The sequence below is a fragment of the Sapajus apella genome, unplaced genomic scaffold (genome assembly GCF_009761245.1).
Source record: "Sapajus apella isolate SASKATOON/1434 unplaced genomic scaffold, GSC_monkey_1.0 scaffold23, whole genome shotgun sequence".
NCBI classification, from domain to species: domain Eukaryota; kingdom Metazoa; phylum Chordata; class Mammalia; order Primates; family Cebidae; genus Sapajus; species Sapajus apella.
In genome coordinates this window covers 4241115-4263786 of record NW_022436963.1, presented here as the reverse complement: position 1 = coordinate 4263786, position 22672 = coordinate 4241115, and the positions used below count along the sequence as shown (strand labels likewise).

General features: G+C 41.2%; 1 protein-coding gene across 10 annotated transcripts in view; it reads left to right on the top strand.

Annotated features, from left to right (window-relative positions):
• The window catches only part of NEK4 (NIMA related kinase 4), a 49687-nt gene that overhangs the window by 19965 nt on the left and 7050 nt on the right, over window positions 1-22672 (top strand). For 4 of the 10 annotated variants that reach the window (XM_032290163.1, XM_032290158.1, XM_032290165.1 and 1 more), the window contains 8 exons: window positions 3700-4101; window positions 8450-8620; window positions 9146-9295; window positions 10430-10496; window positions 11262-11398; window positions 13378-13466; window positions 16272-16477; window positions 17849-17982. In XM_032290163.1, coding sequence (XP_032146054.1) covers window positions 3700-4101; window positions 8450-8620; window positions 9146-9295; window positions 10430-10496; window positions 11262-11398; window positions 13378-13466; window positions 16272-16477; window positions 17849-17982 — 1356 coding nt within the window. The remainder of the gene's footprint in view (window positions 1-3699; window positions 4102-8449; window positions 8621-9145; window positions 9296-10429; window positions 10497-11261; window positions 11399-13377; window positions 13467-16271; window positions 16478-17848; window positions 17983-22672) is intronic. The other 6 variants (XM_032290160.1, XM_032290168.1, XM_032290161.1 and 3 more) reach the window with 5 other exon arrangements.

Genomic DNA, 22672 nt, shown 5'->3' with positions numbered 1-22672 from the left:
TTTTTTTTTTTTTTTTTTTTTTTTTTTTTTTTTTTTTTTTTTTTTTGGAGATGGAGTTTCGCTCTTGTTACCCAGGCTGGAGTGCAATGGCGCGATCTCGGCTCACCGCAACCTCCGCCTCCTGGGTTCAAGCAATTCTCCTGCCTCAGCCTCCTGAGTAGCTGGGACTACAGGCACACGCCACCATGCCCAGCTAATTTTTTGTAGTTTTAGTAGAGACGGGGTTTCACCATGTTGACCAGGATGGTCTCGATCTCTTGACCTTGTGATCCACCCACCTCGGCCTCCCAAAGTGCTGGGATTACAGGCTTGAGCCACCGCGCCTGGCCTCATTTTACATTCTTATCAGCAGTGCATGAAGGTTCCAGTTTCTCTGCATTCTCACCAATACTTGTTATTTTCTAGGATCTTTTAGTAATAGCCATCCTAATGGGCATGAGGTGGTATCTCATTGCAGTTTTGATTTGCATTTCCTTAGTGATTAGTTATGTTGAGCATTTTTCATGTGCTTATTGGCTGTTTGCATATCTTTTTGGGAGAAATGGCTATTCAAGTCCTTTGCCCATTTTTGAGTTGGGTCATTCATTTTTTGCTGTTTCTGGAATTCTCCTATTCAAGATGTCAATCCCTTATCACATATATAATTTGTAAATATTTGTTCTCATTTTATGGGTTGCCTTTTTACTCTGTTGATGGTATCTTTTGATGCACAAAATTTTTAATTTTTATGAAATCCAATTTGTCTTTTTCTTGTGTTGCTTTTGCCTTTGGTGTCCTATCCAGAAAATAATTGCCAAATCCAAAGTTGTGAAGTCTTTATCTTATGTCTGCTTCTGAGAGTTTTATAGCTTTAGGTCTTACATTTAGGTTTTTTCTTCATTTTGAGTTTATTTTTTTTATTTTTGAAACAAGTTTCACTCTGATTGCCCAGGCTGGAGTGCAATGGTGCGATCTTGGCTCACCGCAACCTCCACTTCCTGGTTTCAAGCAACTCTCCTGCCTTAGCCTTCTGAGTACCTGGGATTACAGGCATGTGCCACCATGCCGGGCTATTTTTTTTGTATTTTTAGTAGAGATGGGGTTTCTCCATGTTGGTCAGGCTGTTCTTGAACTCCTGACCTCGGGTGATCCACCTGCCTTGGCCTCCCAAAGTGCTAGGATTACAGGTGTAACCCACCGTGCCTGGCCATTAATTTTTATATATGGTGTTAGGTAGAGGTCTGACTTCATTCTTCTGTGTGTGGATATCTAGTTTTTTCAGCATTGTTTGTTGAAAAAGCTGTCTTTTCCTCATCAAATATTCTTGACACCTTTGTCAAAAATCATTTGACCATATATGTGAAGGTTTATTTCTGGGTTCCCCATTCCCTTCCATTGGTTTCTATGTCTAATGTCTGTTTTTATACCAATATTACACTGTTTTGCTTATGTAGTTTTGTAGTATGTTTTAAAATCATGAGACATGAGTCCTACATCTCTATTCTTCTTTTTCAAGATTTTTTTTTTTGAGATGGAGTTTCACTCTTGTGACCCAGGCTGGAGCGCAATGGCGCAATCTCAGCTCACCGCAACCTTCGCCTCCTGGGTTCAGGCAATTCTCCTGCCTCAACCTCCTGAGTAGCTGGGATTACAGGCACACGCCACCATGCCCAGCTAATTTTTTGTATTTTTAGTAGAGACGGGGTTTCACCATGTTGACCAGGATGGTCTTGATCTCTTGACCTCGTGATCCACCCGCCTCGGCCTCCCAAAGTGCTGGGATTACAGGTGTGAGCCACCGCGCCTGGCCCCAAGATTGCTTTGACTATTTGGGATCCCTTGAGATTCCATGTGAATTTTAGGATGGATATTTCTGTTCTTGCAAAGAATGTCATTGGGATTTTTATAGGGATTAGATTGAGTCTATAGATTGCTGTGGGTAGTATTAATATATTAACAACATTAAGCTCTCCTCAAGGAGATGCCTAATTGTAAAAGGAGAAAAAAAGAACAATGTTAAGTCTTCTAACCCATGAATATGGGATGTGTTTCCATTTATGTCTTCTTTAAATTTCTTTCAGCACTATTTTGTAGATTTCACTATGTAAGTCTTTCTTCCACCTTTTGGTAAATTCCTAATTATTTTACTCTTTTTGATACTATTGTAAATTGATTTGTTCTTGTAATTTGCTTCTCAGATTGTCTATTGTTAGTGTATAGAAATGCAACTTATTTTTATGTATTGACTTTCCCTCTTGCTACCTTGCTGAATTCATTTATTAATTCCAACAGTTTTTGTGTGTGGAATCTAGGGTTTTCTACATGCAAGATCATATCTGCAAAAAGAGATAATCTTACTTCTTCTTTTCTAGTTTTGTTGCCTTTTTTTTTCCCTTGCTTAATTGCTCTGGCTAGAACTTCTAGTACTATATTGACTAGAAGAGGTGAAAGCAGGCATTCTTGCCTTGTTCCTGATCCAGAAAGGGTTCATACTTTGTACTCCAAAGAAATTCAGTAGTCTGTCATCAGACTCTTCTGTTCCCAGCATTCAATTTACTAGCCTTCTGGTCATTGTGCCTTCAATGTAGAGTTCCCAGCTGCCCATTGCCTTTGCGGCCTAGCAGCGTCTCTGGCCACAGCGTCAGTCCTGTCTCTGCTTGCTCCTTGCCCTGGGTTATTTCTTTTCTTTTCTGAGATAGGGTCTCACTGTGTCAACCAGGCTGGAATGCAGTGGTGCAATCACGGCTCACTGCAGTTTTGACCTCCTGGCTCAAGCAATCCTTCCACCTCAGCCTTCCGAGTAGCTGGGACTACAGGCACTTGCCACCATGCCCAGCTAATTTTTTTTTGTGTGTGTATTTTTTTTTTTTATAGAAATGCGGTTTTACCATATTGCCTAGGCTTGTCTCAAACTCCAGAGCTCAAGAGATCCTCTTGCCTCTGCCTACCAAAGCTCTGGGATGATAGGTGTGAGCTACTGCACTCAGCCTGGCTTATTTTACTTAGCATGTTTTCAGGGTTCATTCATATTTTAGCATGTATCAGAACTTAATTCCTTTTTATGGATTAGTAATATTCCATTGTATGTATTTGCCATATATATATATATATATATATATATTTTTTTTTTGAAACAAGATTTCACTCCTGTCACCCAGGCTGGAATGCAGTGGTGGTCTCTCGGCTCACTACACCCTCCACCTCCCAGGCTTAAGCAATCCTCCTGCATCAGCCTCCCGAATAACTGGAACTACAGATGTGCACCACCATGCCCAGCTAATTTTTCTATTTTTAGTAGAGATGGGGTTTCACTATGTTGCCCAGGCTGGTCTCAAGCTGCCAGGTCTCCAGCTAATGGGTCTCCAGCTCCCGTCCTCAAGTGATTCACTTGCCTTAGCCTCCCAAAGTGCTGGAATTACAGGCATGAGCCACCATGCCCAGCAGTATTTGCTACATTTTGTTCATCCCTTCATCTGCTGATGGACTTTCAGGTTGTTTCCACCTTTTGGGTATTTTGAATAAAGCTGCTATAAACATTGGTGTACAATTTCTTGAGTCCCTGCTTTCAGTTCCTTGGAGTACATACTTAGGAGTGGAATTGCTGGGTCATATGGTAATTCCATGTTTAACTTTTTGAGGAACATGTTGTTGCATTTTGAGTTGATTTTTGTATGCGATGTGAGGTGTACTATAATAATTTCCAAACATGTTTTCATTCAGGTTGAAGGCAAATGTTTGTCTGAGGAGAAACCCAGGGTCTCTGGTCCCTTGAAGTCACCTGCCAGCCTGAAAGCCCATACCTGCAAACAGGACTTGAGCAATACCACAGAACTAGCCACAATCAGTAGGGTAAATATTGACATCTTACCTGCAAAAGGGAAGGTCTCATTGAGCGATGGCTTTGTTCAGGAGAATCAGCCAACACACTTGGATGCCTCTAATGAGTTAGGAGGTAAATGCAGTATTTCTCAAGTGGAAGAGGAGATGCCTCAGGACAACACTAAATACAGTGCTCAGCCTGAAAACCTGATTCCTGTGTGGTCCTCTGACATCATTGGGGAAAAGAATGAACCATTGAAGCCTCTGCAGCCCCTAATCAAAGAACAAAAGCCAAAGGACCAGGTGAGTAATATGCACACGTGAGGTATTGGTTTCAGAGAGAGGACTGAAAGTGCAGATGTAAATGTGTGGGTTCTGTTGTCATTTTAGGAAAGTCAATTATTCTGTGTATTAGTTTAAACATAGAAGAATATCTGCATCAACCCAAAAAGAAACCTAGTACCCTGTAACAGTCACTCACCATTTCCCCTTGCCCACAACCCCTGGCAACATTTGTCCCTATGGATTTGCCTATTCTGAGCATTTCATATAAATGGAATCATAGAATGTATGGCTTTGTGTGTTTGGCTTCTTTTACTTAACGTGATATTTTCAAGGTTTATCTATGATGTAGCAACATTTTATTCCTTTATTCCTGTTAATTTATTTTATATAAAATGTACTAACATTTTACTCCTTTTGTAAAAAAATTTAATTTTTAGGCCGAGGGAGGCTGAGGCGGACAGATCACCTGTGGTTGCAAGTTCGAGACCAGCCTGACCAACATGGAGAAATGCTGTCTCTACTAAAAATTCAAAAATTAGCTAAGCGTGGTAGCACATTTCCTGTAATCCCAGCTCCTCAGGAGGCTGAGTCAGGAGAATCTCTTGAACCTGGGAGAAGGAGGTTGTGGTGAGCCGAGATCACACCATCTCACTCCAGCCTGGGCAATAAGAGCAAAACTCTGTCTCCAAAAAAAAAAAAAAAAATTAATTTTGAAAGTTATTTGAGATGGGTTCTCACTCTGCTGCTCGGGCTAGATTGCAGTAAGTGATCCTCCTGCCTGTAGCTGGGACCACAAATATGCCCAGCTAATTTTTTAATTTCTATTTCTTGTAGAGAGATAGGGTCTTGCCATGGCCATGTTGCCCAGGCTGGTTTCTCAACTCCTGTGCTCAAGCAGTCCTCCCAACTTGGCCTCCCAACGTGCTGGAATTAAAGGCATGAGCCACTGCACTCTGCCTTATTCCTTATTGCCAAATAATATACTGTATTTGTATGTGTGTGTGTGTATGTGTGTGTGTGTGTGTGTGTGTGTGTGTGTGTGTGTGTGTGTGTGTTTGAGACGGAGTCTTCACTGTGTCACCCAGGCTGGAGTACAGTGGTGCAATCTCGGCTCACTGTAACCTTTGCCTCCTGAGTTCAAGTCATTCTCGTGCCTCAGCCTCCTGAGTAGCTGAGATAACAGGTGTGCAACACCACACCCAGCTAATTTTAGTATTTTTAGTAGAGATGGGGTTTCACCATGTCAGCCAGGCTGGTCTCAAACTCCTGATCTCAAGTGATTCACCCACTTCAGCCTCCCAAAGTGCTGGGATTACAGTTGTGAACCAGCATGCCCAGCCTGTATATATTTTGTTCATATATTCATCAGTTGATGAACATTTGGGTTGTTTCCACTTTTTAGCTACTTTTGTTTTCTAAGAGGAAGGCTATATGTGGATAATGCTGCTATGAACACCTGTGTACAAGTTTTTGTGTGGACATATATTTTCAGTTCTGTTGAGTATGTGCCTAGGAGTAGAATTGCTGGGTCATATGGTAACTCTATGTATTAAACTTTTTGAGGAACTACAAAATTGTTTTCCAAAGCAGCTATATAATTTTACTTCTGCCAGCAATATATGAGGGTTTCAGTTTATCTGCATCCATGCCAACACTTGTTAACTGTTTATTGTTTTGAACATAATCATCCTTGTAGGTGTGAAGCGGTCGTGATTTGCATCTCCCTAATGACCAATGATGTTGAGCATCTTTTTTTTTTTTTTTTTTTTTTTAAAGAGTCTTGCCCTGTCACCCAAGCTGGAGTGCAGTAGCATGATCTCGCTTCACTGCAACCTCTGCCTCCTGAGTTCAAGCGATTCTCCTGCCTCAGCCTCCTGAGTAGCTAGGATTACAGGCGTGTGCCACCAGGACCAGCTAATTTTTGTAGTTTTTTTAAGTAGAGATGGGGTTTAACCATGTTGGCCAGGCTGGAAACTTCTTATCTCAAGTGATCAGCCTGCCTCTGCCTCCTAAAGTACTGGAATTACAGGTGTGATTACCACTGCGCCCAGCCATCTTTTTATTACTTTTTGGCCATTGGTATACTTCCTTTGGAGAAATAATCTATTCTAATCCATGCCAATTTCAAAATTGGTTTATTTATCATTTTATTATTGAATTCTAACAGTTCTTTATTCTAGATACCAGTTCCTTATTAGATACAGCATTTGAAAATATTATCTCCTGGCCAGGAGCTCACGCCTGTAATCCCAGCTCTTTGGGAGGCTGAGGAGAGCAGATCACTTGAGGTCAGGAGTTCAAGACCAGCCTGGCCAACATAGTGAAACCCTGTTTCTACTAAAAATACAAAACTTAGCCAGGTGTGGTGGCACACACCTGTAATTCCAGCTACTCATGAGGCTGAGGCAGGAGAATCACTTGAACCAGAAGGCAGAGCTTTCTGAGGCACGATCTCTGCTCACTGCAGCCTCTGAATCCTAGGTTCAAGCAATTCTTCTGCCTCAGCCTCCCAAGTAGCTGAGACTACAGGTGTGCGCCACCATACTCAACTAATTTTTGTATTTTTAGTAAAGGTGGGGTTTTACTATATTGTCCAGGCTGATCTCGAACTCCTGACCTCATGATCCACCTGCACTCAGTGCTCTTTTTACTGTGCTTTTTAGGGTATATCCAAATAACTAATATTTACCTTGGAAATAAATTTGTATTAAATTGGAATTCATTTAAAACATTTGTTCATTTTCAAAATGGAAAGCCTATGAAAAGTTATGAAGATATATATTTTTTTAAATAACTGGATCAAATACCAGTAGTTTCAGATTAGCCACAATTTAAGTTATTTAATTAAAACAACTATCAGCTGGGTGCGGTGGCTCAGGCCTATAATTCCAGCACTTTGGGAGGCTGAGGTGGGCGGATCACGAGGTCAAGAGATCGAGACCATCCTGGCCAACTCACTTGAAACCACGTCTCTGCTAAAAATACAAAAATTAGCCGGGTGTGGTGGCATGCACCTGTGGTCCCAGCTACTCGGGAGGCTGAGACGGAAGAATCACTTGAACCTAGGAGGCTGAGGTTGCAGTGAGCCGAGATTGCGCCACTGCACTCCAGCCTGGTGACAGAACAAGACTCCCTCTCAAAAAAAAAAAAAATTACTTTTATTTGGAGGAAGAGAAAAAAGAACATTGGGATAACTGATGTTGACATTTTGTCTTTACTTGTCCACACTGCAAATAAACATTCATTTTAAGAAAGATAACTCCTCATTTTCTTTTTAATTAATTAATTAATTTTTTTCTTTTTAATTTATTTAAAAAAATTTATTTTGAGACACTCTTGCTGTGTCACCCATGCTAGAGCACAGTGGCATGATCACAGCTCATGGTAGCCTCGACCTCTTGGGCTCATACGATCCTCTCACCTCAGCCTCCTGGGTAGCTGTGACTACTGCATATCACCGCATCTGACCTTTTTTTTTTTTTTTTTTTTTTTATGAAGATGGAGGTCTCACTATGTTGCTCAGGCTGGTCTTGAACTCCTGGCCTCAAGTGGTCCTCCTGACTTGGCCTCCCAGAGCATTGGGATTACAGGTGTGAGCTGCCATACTCAGCTTCTTCTCATTTTCATTTACAATTTTAAAAGTAGGCATGGAGAGTTTGGCCATTTGGATGTTCAAAAGACTTTTCATTATTTTGTGTTTTTGTATGTGTTTGCTTCATTTTATTATTATTTTTTAACTGTTGCATTATGATTTAATCTCATTGCACAAAAATTTGAAATTGCAACTGGTTTTGTTTTCTAAGAGGAAGGTTATATATGCCTCTATATTTAATTCTGCATTGTTAAATTTGAACCATATTGTGAACTTTACATCATGATGGGTCATTTTAGAACTTCCACATAATACTTTAAATTGCAATATGGAAACAGTTTTTAAAACTGTGGAAAGTCTTCATGCTAAAGACAAAAGCCACTTTTTTTTTTTTTTTTTTTTGAGACGGAGTTTCACTCTTGTTGCCCAGGCTGAAGTGCAATGGTGCAATCTCAGCTCACTGCAACCTTCACCTCCCGGGTTCAAGCAATTCTTCTGCCTCAGCCTCCCGAGTAGCTGGGATTACAGGCATGCGCTGCCATGCCCATCTTATTTTGTATTTTTAATAGAGTCAGGGTTTCTCCCTGTTGGTCAGGCTGGTCTTCAATTCCCAACCTCAGGTGATCTGCCCCCCACTTGGCCTTCCAAAGTGAAAGGGTTACAGGTGTGAGCCACCGTGCCTGGCCAAAAGCCACTTTTTATGGGCACCTTACTTTGGATTATAATGTACCAGGTTGCTGCTATACTTTAAAATGTCATTTTGTTATTTTTAAGGATCAAGTTGCTGGTGAATGTATTATAGAAAAACAGGGCAGAATCCACCCAGATTTACAGCCACGCAGCTCTGGATCTGAACCTTCGCTGTCTCGACAGCGACGGCAAAAGAAGAGAGAACAGACTGAGCACAGAGGGGAAAAGAGACAGGTTGGCAGAGATCTCTATGCTGTATGTCATTTTGCTTTTGTTCGGGAGGTGGACTTCAGGAAGCTCAATTTCTGTTTAGAGCAGTTAACAATTGCCAAAAAGGCATGTAGGAAATAAATGCAAGGAACATATAGAGAAGGGTGACAGTGGCAAGATGCTAAATGCTAGTTTTCAAATATTAGTGAGTTGGAAGCAGAGTAAGGATTTTATCTTCTCTAGCAAAGATGGACAGATCATTTTGAAAGTTAAAGGAATAGGCTAATGTGGGTAAACCTTTGACTCCATCTATATTGTACTGATGAACAGTTCTTTCTTCAGCTTCTCCACAGAATCATGTTGACATATCATTTCTTGAAGTAACTTCCACAGGTCTCCTCTCCATAAGCTTCTTAGATAATTTACTTTTGGCAGAATCTTTCCAAAAAATGCAATGTTTTGAAGTTTTTAAGAGCAAACCATTGACAAATACATAGAGAACCTGCTGATAGGGGAACATTGGAAGGGGCTATATATGAAACCTATAATCTTCTTTTTTAATTATTTAAGTTCCAAGAGTCGCCTCCTCAAATTTTGCCCTCTCATCCCATTGTTGGAAAAGTGAATATCACATCAACACAAAGAGATGCTGAAAACCGATGTAGAGTGATCACTGGGTCTGTGAGCAGTTCAAGGAGCAGCGAGATGTTATCATCAAAGGTTTGTGGGACTGTATGTTGGATTTTTAAAAACCTTATAGCCAGCTGGGTGCGGTGGCTCATGCCGGTAATCCCAGCACATTGGGAGGCCAACGTGGGTGGATCACGAGGTCAAGAGCTCCATACTATCTGGGCCAACATGGTGAAACCCCGTCTCTTCTAAAAATAATACAAAAACTAGCAGGGCTTGGTGGCATATACCTGTCATCCCAGCTACTCAGGAGGCTGAGGCAGGAAAATCACTTCAACCCAGGAGGTGGAGGTTGCGGTGAGCTGAGATCAAGCCATTGCGCTCCAGCCTGGTGACAGAGTGAGACTATGTCTCACAAAAACAAAACAAAACAAAAACAACTTATAGCACTTTGGGAGGCTGAAGCAAGAGGATCAATTGAGCCCAGGAGTACAAGACTTGCATAGGCAGTATATAGTGAGACCTTGTCTCTACAAAAAATTTAAAAATTAGCCAAATGTGGTGGCACATGCCTATAGTCCCACTACTCATGAAGCCGAGGTGGGAGGATGGCTTGAACCCAACAGGGGAAGGTTGAGGCGAGCCGAGATCAGCCTAGGTGATAGAGTGAGAACCTGTCTCAAAAACAAAAACCCCCAAAACCTTCTTATAAAGCTTTTTGGTTATAAAATCCTGTGTATATTGTGCAGTTTTGTGTTAAAACACCTTACCTCTGCTTCTTGCCAAACACTGGAAGGGACAGATGTGATCTCAGCAGAATTTTATTTTATTTTTTCAATTTTTTTTGAGAGGGAGTCTCGCTCTTTCACCCAGGCTGGAATGCGGTGGCATGATCTTGGCTCACTGCAACCTCCACCTCCTGGGTTTAAGCAATTCTCTTGCCTTAGCCTCCCAAGTAGCTGAAACTATAGGTGCCAGCCACCACGCTTGGCTAATTTTTATATTTTTAGTAGAGACAGGGTTTTGCCATGTTGGCCAGGCTGGCCTCAAACTCCTGACCTCGTGATCCGTCTGCCTTGGCCTCCCAGAGTGCTGGGATTACAGGCATGAGCCACTGCACCCGGCCAAGACCTTTTTCTTAATGTTGGATGATATATCATGCATTGTAGGTGTTACAAGAATAGCGAGTAGGAGTGGAAGTGACTCTGTGACTTTCTTTTAAAGGATCGACCATTATCAGCCAGAGAGAGGAGGCGACTAAAGCAGTCACAGGAAGAAATGTTCTCTTCAGGTAAAGTTGACTTCTTTCTTCATCTAATGGGCAGTTGAGGGTATGGCTCGTGGATAGAAGCACTGGTTCTGACTCTGAGAGGTAGAAACTTTCCAGCAGCAGTAATCCATGTAGGAAATCGATTTGGAAGATACTTTGAAATTTCTTAGTCAAGCCTTTTAAGAAATCATTATAGGCTGTTGAATCTGGAACAAATATCAGAGGAGGAAGATATTTAAAAAGCAGCAAGAGGGCTTTCAGTGGTAGTAGCTCCTGGGAGGTTTCAGACCAGAAATCAAGTGAATCATTCACTTGATTTCTGGTCAGAGAATTGCTCTCATCTCAGGAACAGAGGGAGGTTACTGGGGGAGTGGCCCTGTCCTAGGCTGAGGTCTATGCTCATTTCTTCTATTATTTTTTAAAGATAGTATTAGCAGTTTCTGTTTATTGAATGCTGACTATGTCTCAGCCATTATGGTAAACATCTTAAGGGCATTATCACATTTCATATTTACAATAACTATAAAAATATGCAGCATTATCCCCATTTTGCAGCTGAGGAAGCAGAGACTTTGAGGAGTTAAGTAACTTGCCCAAGGTCACAGAGCTGGTGGCCCCAGAGCTAAGATTTCAACTGAGATATCAGACACCAGAGTAATGATAAATATGCTGTTTGAGTTACTTCTGGGCCAGCTCTTGCTGGGATATGTTCCATACCCAATACAAAGCCCTCTTCAATTGGGGTAGCCCACCACAAACAACTACTGGGGATGTTTGCTTTTTCAGGCCCTTCAGTGAGGAAAGCTTCTCCGAGTGTAGCAGGGCCAGGGAAACCCCAGGAGGAAGACCAGCCCATGCCTGCCCGACGGCTCTCTTCTGACTGCAGCGTCACTCAGGTGCATTACATACTCCCAGAACAGAAGGTGGACAGTCTACATCTGGCAGGCCTAATGCAGTAAACCTTATAAATGTCAGCTTCATTTATTTTTGGGGCAGGGCCAGCTTGTTACATCTTTTCACTCTTGATAAAGAAAGGAACTGGGGCCGGGCGCGGTGGCTCAAGCCTGTAATCCCAGCACTTTGGGAGGCCGAGGCGGGTGGATCACGAGGTCAAGAGATCGAGACCATCCTGGTCAACATGGTGAAACCCTGTCTCTACTAAAAAATACAAAAAAAAAAAATTAACTGGGCATAGTGGCGCATGCCTGTAATCGGCCGGGCGCGGTGGCTCACGCCTGTAATCCCAGCACTTTGGGAGGCCGAGGCGGGTGGATCACGAGGTCAAGAGATTGAGACCATCCTGGTCAACATGGTGAAACCCCGTCTCTACTAAAAATACAAAAAATCAGCTGGGTGTGGTGGCGCGTGCCTGTAATCCCAGCTACTCAGGAGGCTGAGGCAGGAGAATTGCCTGAACCCAGGAGGTGGAGGTTGCGGTGAGCCGAGATCGCGCCATTGCACTCCAGCCTGGGCAACAAGAGCGAAACTCCGTCTCAAAAAAAAAAAAAAAAAAAAAAAAGAAAGGAACTGGTAAATAATAATCAAAAGGATTATGTTTGACCCATTAAGGGAATACATTTTTCAGGTACTCTTGCAAACAACTGACAACCTAATTAAAAATATTTCTTAGGTAGGTCTTTAAAACAGGACTTCCTGGCCTTATGCAGTGACTCACGCTTATAATACTAGCACTTTGGGAGGTCAAGGTGAGAAGATTGCTTTAGCCCAGGAGTTTGAGATCAACCTGGGCAATATAGTTGGACCCTGTCTCTAAGAAAAGAAAATTACCTGGAAAGGTGGTGCACACCTGTAGTTCCAGCCACTCAAGAGACCGAAGTGGGAGGATTGCTTGAGCCCAAGAGGTCAAGGCTACAGTGAGTTGTGTTCACACCACTGCTCTTTAGCCTGGGTGACAGAGCAAGACCCTGTCTCAAAAATATAAATAAATAAACAAATAAATAAATCAGAACTTTCTAAGAGCTTGCACTAGGCAACAGTTTGCTCATTCTGCTGTGATACCAATATACCCATCTGTGTCACCAGATTTGAGTCTCACTTGCTAATCATTCCTGTTTCTTGTGTCAGTGTAGTTTATCTTCTTGCCAGTAGATGATGTAGAGCCACCATCTGGTGGCTAAATGGGTAATTGCTAGGTTTCTAATCCATGTTCACCTCTCTGTGTAATACTCTGAGAAGTCTTCTTGCTCTTTGAAAGTAATGGATGTATTATTTCTTTAACCATATCATTTAGTTAGTTCACTAATAGAAGCTACCCTCCACATCCCAGAGTTGCAAGGTTTATGTTTATTATTAGGTAATCCTTTAAAGCACTTTAACAGTCTTACATTAAAAGCAAGCTGAAGCTGGTCATGGTGGCTTCTGCCTGTTGTCTCAGCTACTTGGGAGGCCAAGGAAGGGGGATTGTTTGAGCCCAGGAGTTTGTGGCCAGCCTGCGAAACATAGTGAGACCCCTGTGTCTAAAAAAAAACAAAAACAAAAACAAGCAAGCTGAAGTTGCCTAGGTAATTTAAAATGCCAACATTCCTATGGAACAAGCCCTCTGCTTAGAAGTTGATAAACCAGAACTAGCCATCCATTCCCCTTTGGAAATTTCTTCACAGCCGAGACTCTCCAGGACCCTTGTAAAACTTCACCTTGATGTTCTTCAGTCTTTCTTATGAACTTTATGGGTGAACTGGGATATCATACGAGTAAAATCACTTCGATTTTTTTTTTTCTTTTTGCTACCAAACATATGGGAATAATTTTTGTATTTGTAAGTTTCTCCTGTTACATTGCACCTAGGAATGTATTGTGTCTAGTTGTTGCATCTAAGACTTTTCAACTATCACATTCTGGTAGTGTTGTCATGTAGAATTTTATTTCTTCCAAACGTTAATAGGAAAGGAAACTGATTCACTGTCTCTCTGAAGATGAGTTAAGTTCTTCTACAAGTTCAACTGATAAGTCAGATGGGGATTCCAAGGAAGGGTAAGTTCTTATTTTTCTGTCTGTTTTAGTGAATACTAAATGTACATTTCTGTTTTAATGAATACTAAAAGTATTCAGATCACTGATAAGATTATAAATGGTTTGTGGCACATGCTGGAGCTAAAAATGTCTCTTTTTTTTTTTTTTTTTTGAGATGGAGTTTCTCTCTTGTTGCCCAGGCGGAAGTGCAGTGGCGTGATCTTGGCTCATTGCAATCTCTGCCTCCTGGGTTCAAGAGATTCTCCTGCCAGCCGGGCGTGGTGGCTCATACCTGTAATCCCAGCACTTTGGGAGGCTGAGGTAGGCAGATCACGAGGTCAGGAGATTCAGACCATCCTCGCCAACATGGTGAAGACCTGTCTCTATTAAAATACAAAACATTAGCTGGGCATGGTGGCGCGTGCCTGTGGTTCTAGCTACTCGGGAGGCTGAAGCAGGGGAATTGCTTGAACCCGGGCAGTGGAAGTTACATTGAGCTGAGATCATGCCACTGCACTCCAGCTTGGCCACAGAGCAAGACTCCATCTCAAAAAAAAAAAAAAAAAAAAAGATAGATTCTCCTGCCTCAACCTTTCAAATAGCTGGGATTATAGGCATGCGCCACCATGCCCAGCTAATTTTGTATTTTTAGTAGACATGGGGTTTTTCCATGTTGGTCAGGCTAGTCTCAAACTCCTGGCCTCAGGTGATCTGCCCGCCTCGGCTTCCCAAAGTGCTGAGATTACAAGTATGACCTACCGCACCCGGCCAAAAAGGTAAAAAAATGTCATTTCTGTGCACACATCTGATTTTCTTTTTTCTTTTTTTTTTTAAGACCGACTCTCACCCTGTCACCTACGCTGTAATACAGAGGCGGAATCTTGGCTCACTGCAACCTCTGCCTCCTGGGTTCAAGGGATTCTCCTGTCTCAGCCTGCCGAGTAGCTGGGACTATAGGTGCATACCACCACGCCTGGCTAATTTTTTGTATTTTTAGTGGAGATAGGGTTTCACCATGTTAGCCAGGATAGTCTTGATCTCCTGACCTCATGATCTGCCTGCCTCAGGCTCCCAAAGTGCTGAGATTACAGGCATGAGCCACTTTGCCCGGCTGCACATCTGATTTTGATTTAGAAATCTTCAAGAATGACTTCTTAGACCTATAGATATATAGTTTTCATCAGATTTAGAAAAAGTTTGGCTGGCCTGGTATGGTGGCTGACACCTTAATTCCAGCACTTTGGGAGGCCATGGCAGGTGGATCACTTGAGGCCAGGAATTTGAGACCAGCCTGGCCAACATGGTGAAACCCTGTCTCTACTAAAAATTCAAAAAAGTTAGCTGTGCATGGTGGCACATTCTTGTAATCCCAGGTACTCAGAAGGCTGAGGCCAGAGAATCACTTGAACCCAGGGGGCGGAGGTCGCAGTGAGCCAAGATCACGGCACTGCACTCCATCTTCCTCCGTGACAGAGCGAAACTGTGTCTCAAAAGAAAAAAAAAATAGAAAAGAAAGAAGAAAACCTTTGGCTATAATTTCTTCACTCTTTTTTTTGGACTTCTTCCTGCCCTCTTAGGGATTCCAATTACATATGTATTAGACTCCTTAAATTTGTGCCACAGCTCACTGATGCTCTGTTTAGTTTTACTTTTTTTTTTTTAATTAAATTAATTTATTTTTTGAGACGGAGTCTCACTCTGTCGCCCAGGCTGGAATGCAGTGGCATGATCTTGGTTTACTGCATGCTCTTTCTCCCGGATTCAAGCAATTCTCCTGTCTCAGTCCCCCTTAGTAGCTGGGATTACAGGCACGTGCCACCATGCCTGGCTACTTTTTTGTATTTTTAGTAGAGACTGGGTTTCACCATCTTGGCCAGGCTGGTGTCAAACTCCTGACCTCAGGTGATCTGCCCGCCTTGGCCTCCCAAAGTGCTGGGATTACAGGCATGAGCCACTGCACCCGACCTATTTTCACTTTTTTTCTGTTTCCTGTTTCATAGATTCTACTGCTATGTCTTTGGGTTCATTAATCTTTTCTTCTGCAGTGTCTATTAATCCTATCCCATTATTTAATATATTGTATCTTTCATCTCTAGAAATTTGATTTGGGACTTTTTCTTATATCTTTGTGTGTTTCCTTAACATGCTCATGTTTTCGTCTACCTTGGCCATATGGAATATATTTATAGTACCCATTTTCATGTCCTCGTTTACTAATTCTATCAGTTGTGTCACTTTTGGATATGTTTCTATTATCTGATTTTTTCTTCACGAATGTATATTTTCCTGCTTCTTTGCACATCTGGTTATTTTTGATGAGATGCTAGACACTGAATTTTACCTCATTGGAAGCTGGTATTTTGTGTTTCTTTAAATATTCTTGAGCTTTGTACTTGAGTATAGTTAAGTTACTTGGAAATGGTTGGGCAGAATTTGTACACAAAAGCTGAAGCCGTTTCTTTCAGACCCTCTCCAAGATTCCTCTCTCACTTTCTAGTGACAGTGGTTGTTCTGAACTCTGTCCTTTCTGTAGAAAGATTGTGAGTTTTCTTGCACTTTGATCTGTTTATGGCCTATACTTTGGCTAAAAGATGTTGACTCTTCTCCATGAACTGCCTGCCGGTTTTGTTTATTCTGCATTGCTTTTAGTTTTTTGAGTTTTGTATTTTGTCCAGAGTTTATAGTTGTTATTTGTGGAAGGATCAGTCTGTAGGAGCTTACTTGGATATTTGAAAGCAAAACTCCTGTAGGTCATTTTGCATATAATTTTTTAATGAAAAATTCTTATGAAGCCAATCAAATAACAAGGAGATATTTTTCCCCCAGGAAAGATCAGGCAAATGAAATTAATGCCTTGGTACAATTGATGACTCAGACCCTGAAACTGGATTCTAAAGAGAGCTGTGAAGATCTCCTAGTAGCAAATCCCGTGTCAGAATTCAGACTTCATCGGAAATTTCGGGACACACTGATGCTTCATGGGAAAGTTGCAGAAGAGGCAGAGGAACTCCATTTTAAAGAGTTACCTTCAGGTGATCAGTGTATTCTTTTTTTTTTTTTTGAGACAGAGGCTCACTTTGTCACCCAGGCTGGAGTGTAATAGTGCGATCTTGGCTCACTCTAACCTCCGCCTCCCAGGTTCAAGTGATTCTCCTGCTTTAGTCTCCTGAGTAGCTGGGACAACAGGGATGTACCACCACTCTCGGCTAATTTTTGTATTTTTGGTAGAAACACGGTTTCACCATGTTGGCCAGGCTGGTCTCAAATTCCTGACCTCAGGTGATCCTCCTGCCTCGGCCTCCCAAAGTGCTGGGATTACAGGTGTGAGCCACCATGCCTAGCCCAGTTTATTCTACAGCAAACTGGAGAGCATGTGTTTATTGGAGAAATGTGTCAAAACAAAGAATTAATGCCTGTAAATTTTTTTGTGTTTTTAAAATTATTTGCGTATCTCCATAAAAGGTATATCCTGTGTTGTGCAACAGAGGTATTCCTGAAAAGTTGCATGAAAATTGATTTTTAAACGTAAATGTAAATAGATAAATGTTTGTGGTTTTTCATGTGACTTTTCTTCAAGTTAGACAGTTGTGTATTTTTAGGTTTAAGAGATGGTAGTGAACCTTAAGCTCATATGTAAATTTTAAGTCATTAATAACTTTTGTCATAGGGGAAAACGATTGTCAGTATAACAAGATTTTTTTAAAAAACAGGCCTGCTGGGTGTGGTGGCTCATGCCTGTACTTTGGGAGGCTAAGGAGGGCAAATTGCTTGAGCCCAGGAGTTTGAGACCTGGGCAACATGATGAAAACTTGTGTTTACAAAAATTAGCCAGGCATAAGTGGCTCATGCCTGTAGTCCCAGCTACTCAGGAAGCTGAGTTGGGAGGATTTATACAGCCCAGGAGGTCGAAGCTGCAGTGAGCCATGAGCACACCACTGCACTCCAGCCTGAGCAACAGAGTAACACCCTGCCTCAAAAAATCAAATGAAATGAAATAAAAATAAAATAATAAAATACAAAAATGAAAAGGCCTGGTGTGGTATAATCATGCCTGTAATTTCAATGCTTTTGGAGGCTGAGGTGGGAGGATTGCTTGAGGCCAGGAGTTCAAGACCAACCTGGATAGCATAGACCCCATCACTACAAAACATTTAAGAATTAATTTGACGTTGTGGTACATTCCTGTAGTTCTGGCTACTTGGGAGGTTGAGGCAGGATGATTGCTTGAGAGCAGGAGTTAGAGGCTGTAGTGAACTATGGTCACAGTGCATGACATCCCCATGAAAGTGCGAGACCCTGTCACTTAGAAAAAAATAAAATACAAAATTAAAAAAAATTGTGGTGTTCTTACTGTAGTGGTAAAAGTGTTTATTTTTCCCTTTGTCTTTGTTGTTCCCTTTTAGCTATCGTGCCAGGTTCTGAAAAGATCAGGAGACTAGTTGAAGTCTTGAGAGCTGATGTAATTCGGGGCCTGGGAGTTCAGCTTTTAGAGCAGGTGTATGATCTTTTGGAAGAGGAGGATGAATTCGAGAGAGAGGTGAGCGTCTTATTTGCTATATCAAGCTGCTTATGATATAGAATTTTTTAAACAACCTTTTGAAATATAAATTCTACATACGATTCACTCTTCTAAAGTGTACAATTCAGTGGTTTTTAATGTATTTTCAACGTTGTACAATCATCACTACAATCAATATTACAACATTTTCATTACCCCCTAAGAAACTCTGTACCCGTTAGTAGTCACTTCCATGGTCCCCATTGCCAAATCTGAAGTCATGAAGATTTATTTGTATATTTTTCTTCTAAGAGCTTTTCAGTTTTAGCCCTTACATTTAGGTCTTTGGACACTTTTTTTTTTAAGGAAAATTTAAACTTTAGGTTGGGTTTGGTGGCTCACACCTGTAATCACAGCACTTTTAGGAGGCTTAGGTGGGTGAATCACCTGAGGTCAGGAGTTCATGACCAGCCTGGCCAACATGGTGAAAGCCCATCTCTACTAAAAATAATAAAAATTAGCTGGGCATGGTAATGTGCACCTGTAATCCCAGCTACTCTGGAGGCTGAGGCAAGACAATCGCTTGAACCTGGGAGGCGAAGGTTGCAGTGAGCCGAGATCATGCTACTATCCTCTAGCCTGGGTGACAGAGTGAAACTCTGTCTCAAAATATAATAGAGTAAAATAAAATAAACTATATTACCTATTACCTAAAACATGAGAACTATATACATTCTAAAAGAGTTACAAATTATAGCGTCAGCAGTAAATGTGAATCATACTCAAGAATTTCTATACTGGTAGTGTTTTTTTAAATGAAATTTTATTTTATTCTGATAAAGACTAATGTATGCCTGATAACCTAGTGATAATTTATAAGTTTGGTAGTTCACAACATTTTTAGAAAGCACATAATATTAACATGCAAATAAAGCATTTTAGAAAGTTTTTTAAAGAATGAAGGGCTGGTTGGACACGGATGGGTTGGAACAAAAAAAAAATAGATTGAAGTGTTTACCATAATTATTTTTAAAAACCTTGGTTCATCTTGAAAGATTGATGAATTTTTTTTTTTTTTTTTTTTTTTTGAGATAGAGCCTCACTCAGTTGCCAGCCTGGAGTGCAGTGGCGCAGTTTCAGCTCACTGCAACCTCTGCCTCCTGGATTCAAGTGATTCTTGTGCCTCAGCCTCCTGAGTAGCTGGGATTACAGGCATGTACCACCATACCCGGCTAATTTTTGTATTTTTAGTACAAACGAGGTTTCAACATGTTGGCCAGGATGGTCACGATCTCCTGACCTCTTGATCCACCCGCCTTGGCTTCCCAAAACACTGTGTCATAAGTTCTTGGATAAGCATGAAAGTTGAATGAATTTTCAACAAAAGGTAATTAACATCTATGTTTTCAGATGTTACTTAGGTTAAGAAATGTGTTTTAGGATCTGCTTACCAGTTTCTCTTTTTGATGCAAATGTATAATCTGCCCTGATAAGTAACAAGGCATAGTACCCCCCTCCCAAAAATAAAAGAAAAAGAGAAAATCCATTCCAAGTGCCCAGCCAGATCGATGAATTTTTAAAAATACCAGAAAAAAAGGAAAATAAAATTTCCCCCCCAAAATACATAAGAACCACTTCCTGGCACTTGTATTTTAAGTACCTGGAGAAAAATAGGACAGATTTTTAAAGGCAATTAATAACAGCTGGTACAAGGACTTGTTTCCTTTGATTTAGTACCAAGTAAATTAAGAGTAAACATGCCATGGAAGACATAGTTGGGTTTTTCCTCTAACTCTCATATTGCCACACTTCTACAGACCACAGTACATCAGCAACCATCCTTGTTGCTCCACTAAGGAATCACTTTAGATTCCAATTTTTTTTGTTACTTTTGTTGTTACATAAATTAACCCATTTATTATTATAGGCCATTGATGTCTCAAAGAGTAGAGGAGCATTTACTGGTCTTTCAGTTCCTTCAGTCTTCTGATGGTAGACTTTACTGTGACAGCAGAAGTGGTGTTGTACGTCCAGGCACCACCAGATTCCAATTTTTAAATGGCTGGTCAGATGACACCAGTAAAGTTCTTTCCCTTTAAGATAAGGTGTCAGTGAATGCTTACAGGTATCAATTTCTTTGATTAGGAACAAACAGCTCCTTCAGGAAATTCACTTACTTTCCTATCTTTGTTAACCTATCACCTGTATACTAATTATGATTGATTGCTATTTATGGCAAAGGAACATTCTCCAGACACACCTGATCTATTTACTAATGACGAAGTGTGCTTACTTTACATAGTGCCATGGATTTCTCTTTTTCTTTTATTTTTGGGAGGGGAGTAGTATACCTTGTTATTTATCAGGGCAGATCATACATTTGCATCAAAAAGAGAAACTGGTAAGTAGATCCTGAAACACATTTCTTAACCTAAGTAACATCTGAAAACATAGATGTTAATTACATTTTGTTGAAAATTCATTCAACTTTCGTGCTTATCCAAGAACTTATAACATCAATTTCTGATATAACTCATAACTCTCAGTACATATGTATTTTCTTTTTTTTTTTTTCCCATTTATTTATTTTATTGCATTTTAGGTTTTGGGGTACATGTGAAGAACATGCAAAATTGTTGCATAGGAACACACGTGGCAGTGTGATTTGCTACTTTCCTCCCCATCACCTACATCTGGCATTTCTCCCCTTGCTATCTCTCCCCAGCTCCCCACCCCCACCGTCCCTCCCCTATTTCCCCCCAACTGACCCCAGTGTGTAGTGCTCCCCTCCCTGTGTCCATGTGTTCTCATTGTTCAACACCCGCCTATGAGTGAGAACATGCGGTGTTTGATCTTCTGCTCTTCTGTCAGTTTGCTGAGAATGATGGTTTCCAGGTTCATCCATGTCCCTACAAAGGACCCAAACTCATCGTTTTTGATGGCTACATAATATTCCATGGTGTATATGTGCCACATTTTCCCTATCCAGTCTATCGTCGATGGGCATTTGGGTTGGTTCCAGGTCTTTGCTATTGTAAACGGTGCTGCAATGAACATTCGTGTGCACGTGTCCTTATAGTAGAACGATTTGTAATCCTTTGGATATATACCCAGTAATGGGATTGCTGGGTCAAATGGTATTTCTATTTCTAGGTCCTTGAGGAATCGCCACACTGTCTTCCACAATGGTTGAACTAATTTACACTCCCACCAACAGTGTAAAAGTGTTCCTATTTCTCTACATCCTCTCCAGCATCTGTTGTCTCCAGATTTTTTAATGATTGCCATTCTAACTGGCGTGAGATGGTATCTCAATGTAGTTTTGATTTGCATTTCTCTGATGACCAGTGATGATGAGCATTTTTTCATATGTTTGTTGGCCTCACGTATGTCTTCTTTTGTAAAGTGTCTGTTCATATCCTTTGCCCACTTTTGAATGGGCTTGTTAGTTTTTTTCTTGTAAATCTGTTTTAGTTCTTTGTAAATTTTGGATATCAGCCCTTTGTCAGATGGGTAAACTGCCAAAATTTTTTCCCAATCTGTTGGTTGCCGATTCACTCTAATGATTGTTTCTTTTGCTGTGCAGAAGCTGTGGAGTTTGATTAGGTCCCATTTGTCTATTTTGGCTTTTGTTGTCAATGCTTTTGGTGTTTTGGTCATGAAGTCCTTGCCTACACCTACGTCCCGAATGGTTTTGCCTAGATTTTCTTCTAGGGTTTTTATGGTGTTAGGTCTTATGTTTAAGTCTTTAATCCATCTGGAGTTAATTTTAGTGTAAGGTGTCAGGAAGGGGTCCAGTTTCTGCTTTCAGTACATATGTATTTTCAAAAGAAAACAAGTGATCTTAAAGTAATATTTTTATCAATGCTAACTGGTACTTTTTTTTTTTTTTTTTTTTGAGACGGAGTTTCACTCATGTTACCCAGGTTGGAGTGCAATGGCGCGATCTCGGCTCACTGCAACCTCCACCTCCTGGGTTCAGGCAATTCTCCTGCCTCAGCCTCCTGAGTAGCTGGGATTACAGACACACACCACCATGCCCAGCTAATTTTTTGTATTTTTCGTAGAGACGGGGTTTCACCATGTTGACCAGGATGGTCTCGATCTCTTGACCTTGTGATCCACCCACCTCGGCCTCCCAAAGTGCTGGGATTACAGGCTTGAGCCACCGCGCCCGGCCTAACTGGTACATTTTTATAGCAAACTGAAAATTCTGAGTAAACTGAAAGTATGTTTAACACCAAAATAAATAAAGTGTATATGGTTAGCTTATACATTTCTTAGTATAAAGGCAGAAGTGGATTTGTATCTTAAAACAAATCTGTAAATCCAATTGCTGTTTTTTTTTTTTTTTTTTTTTTTGAGACAGTGTCTGGCACTGTTGCCCAGGCTGAGTGCAGTGGTGTGATCTTGGCTCACTGCAGTCTCCACCTCCTGGATTCAAGCAATTCTCCTGTCTCAGCCCCCCGAGTAGCTGGGACTACAGGTGTGCGCCAACACACTCAGCTAATTTTTTTGTAGAGATGGGGTTTCACCATGTTGGCCAGGGTGGTCTCGATCTCCTAACCTTGTGATCTGCCTGCCTCGGCCTCCCAAAGTGCTGGAATTACAGGCATGAACCACTGCACCTGGCCCCAATTGCTTTTTTTCTGGAATTTTATATAGTGTCTCACCATGTTCCACAATACTAAAAATGACTTTTTTTGGTGTCAATCTATGCAAAAATTTC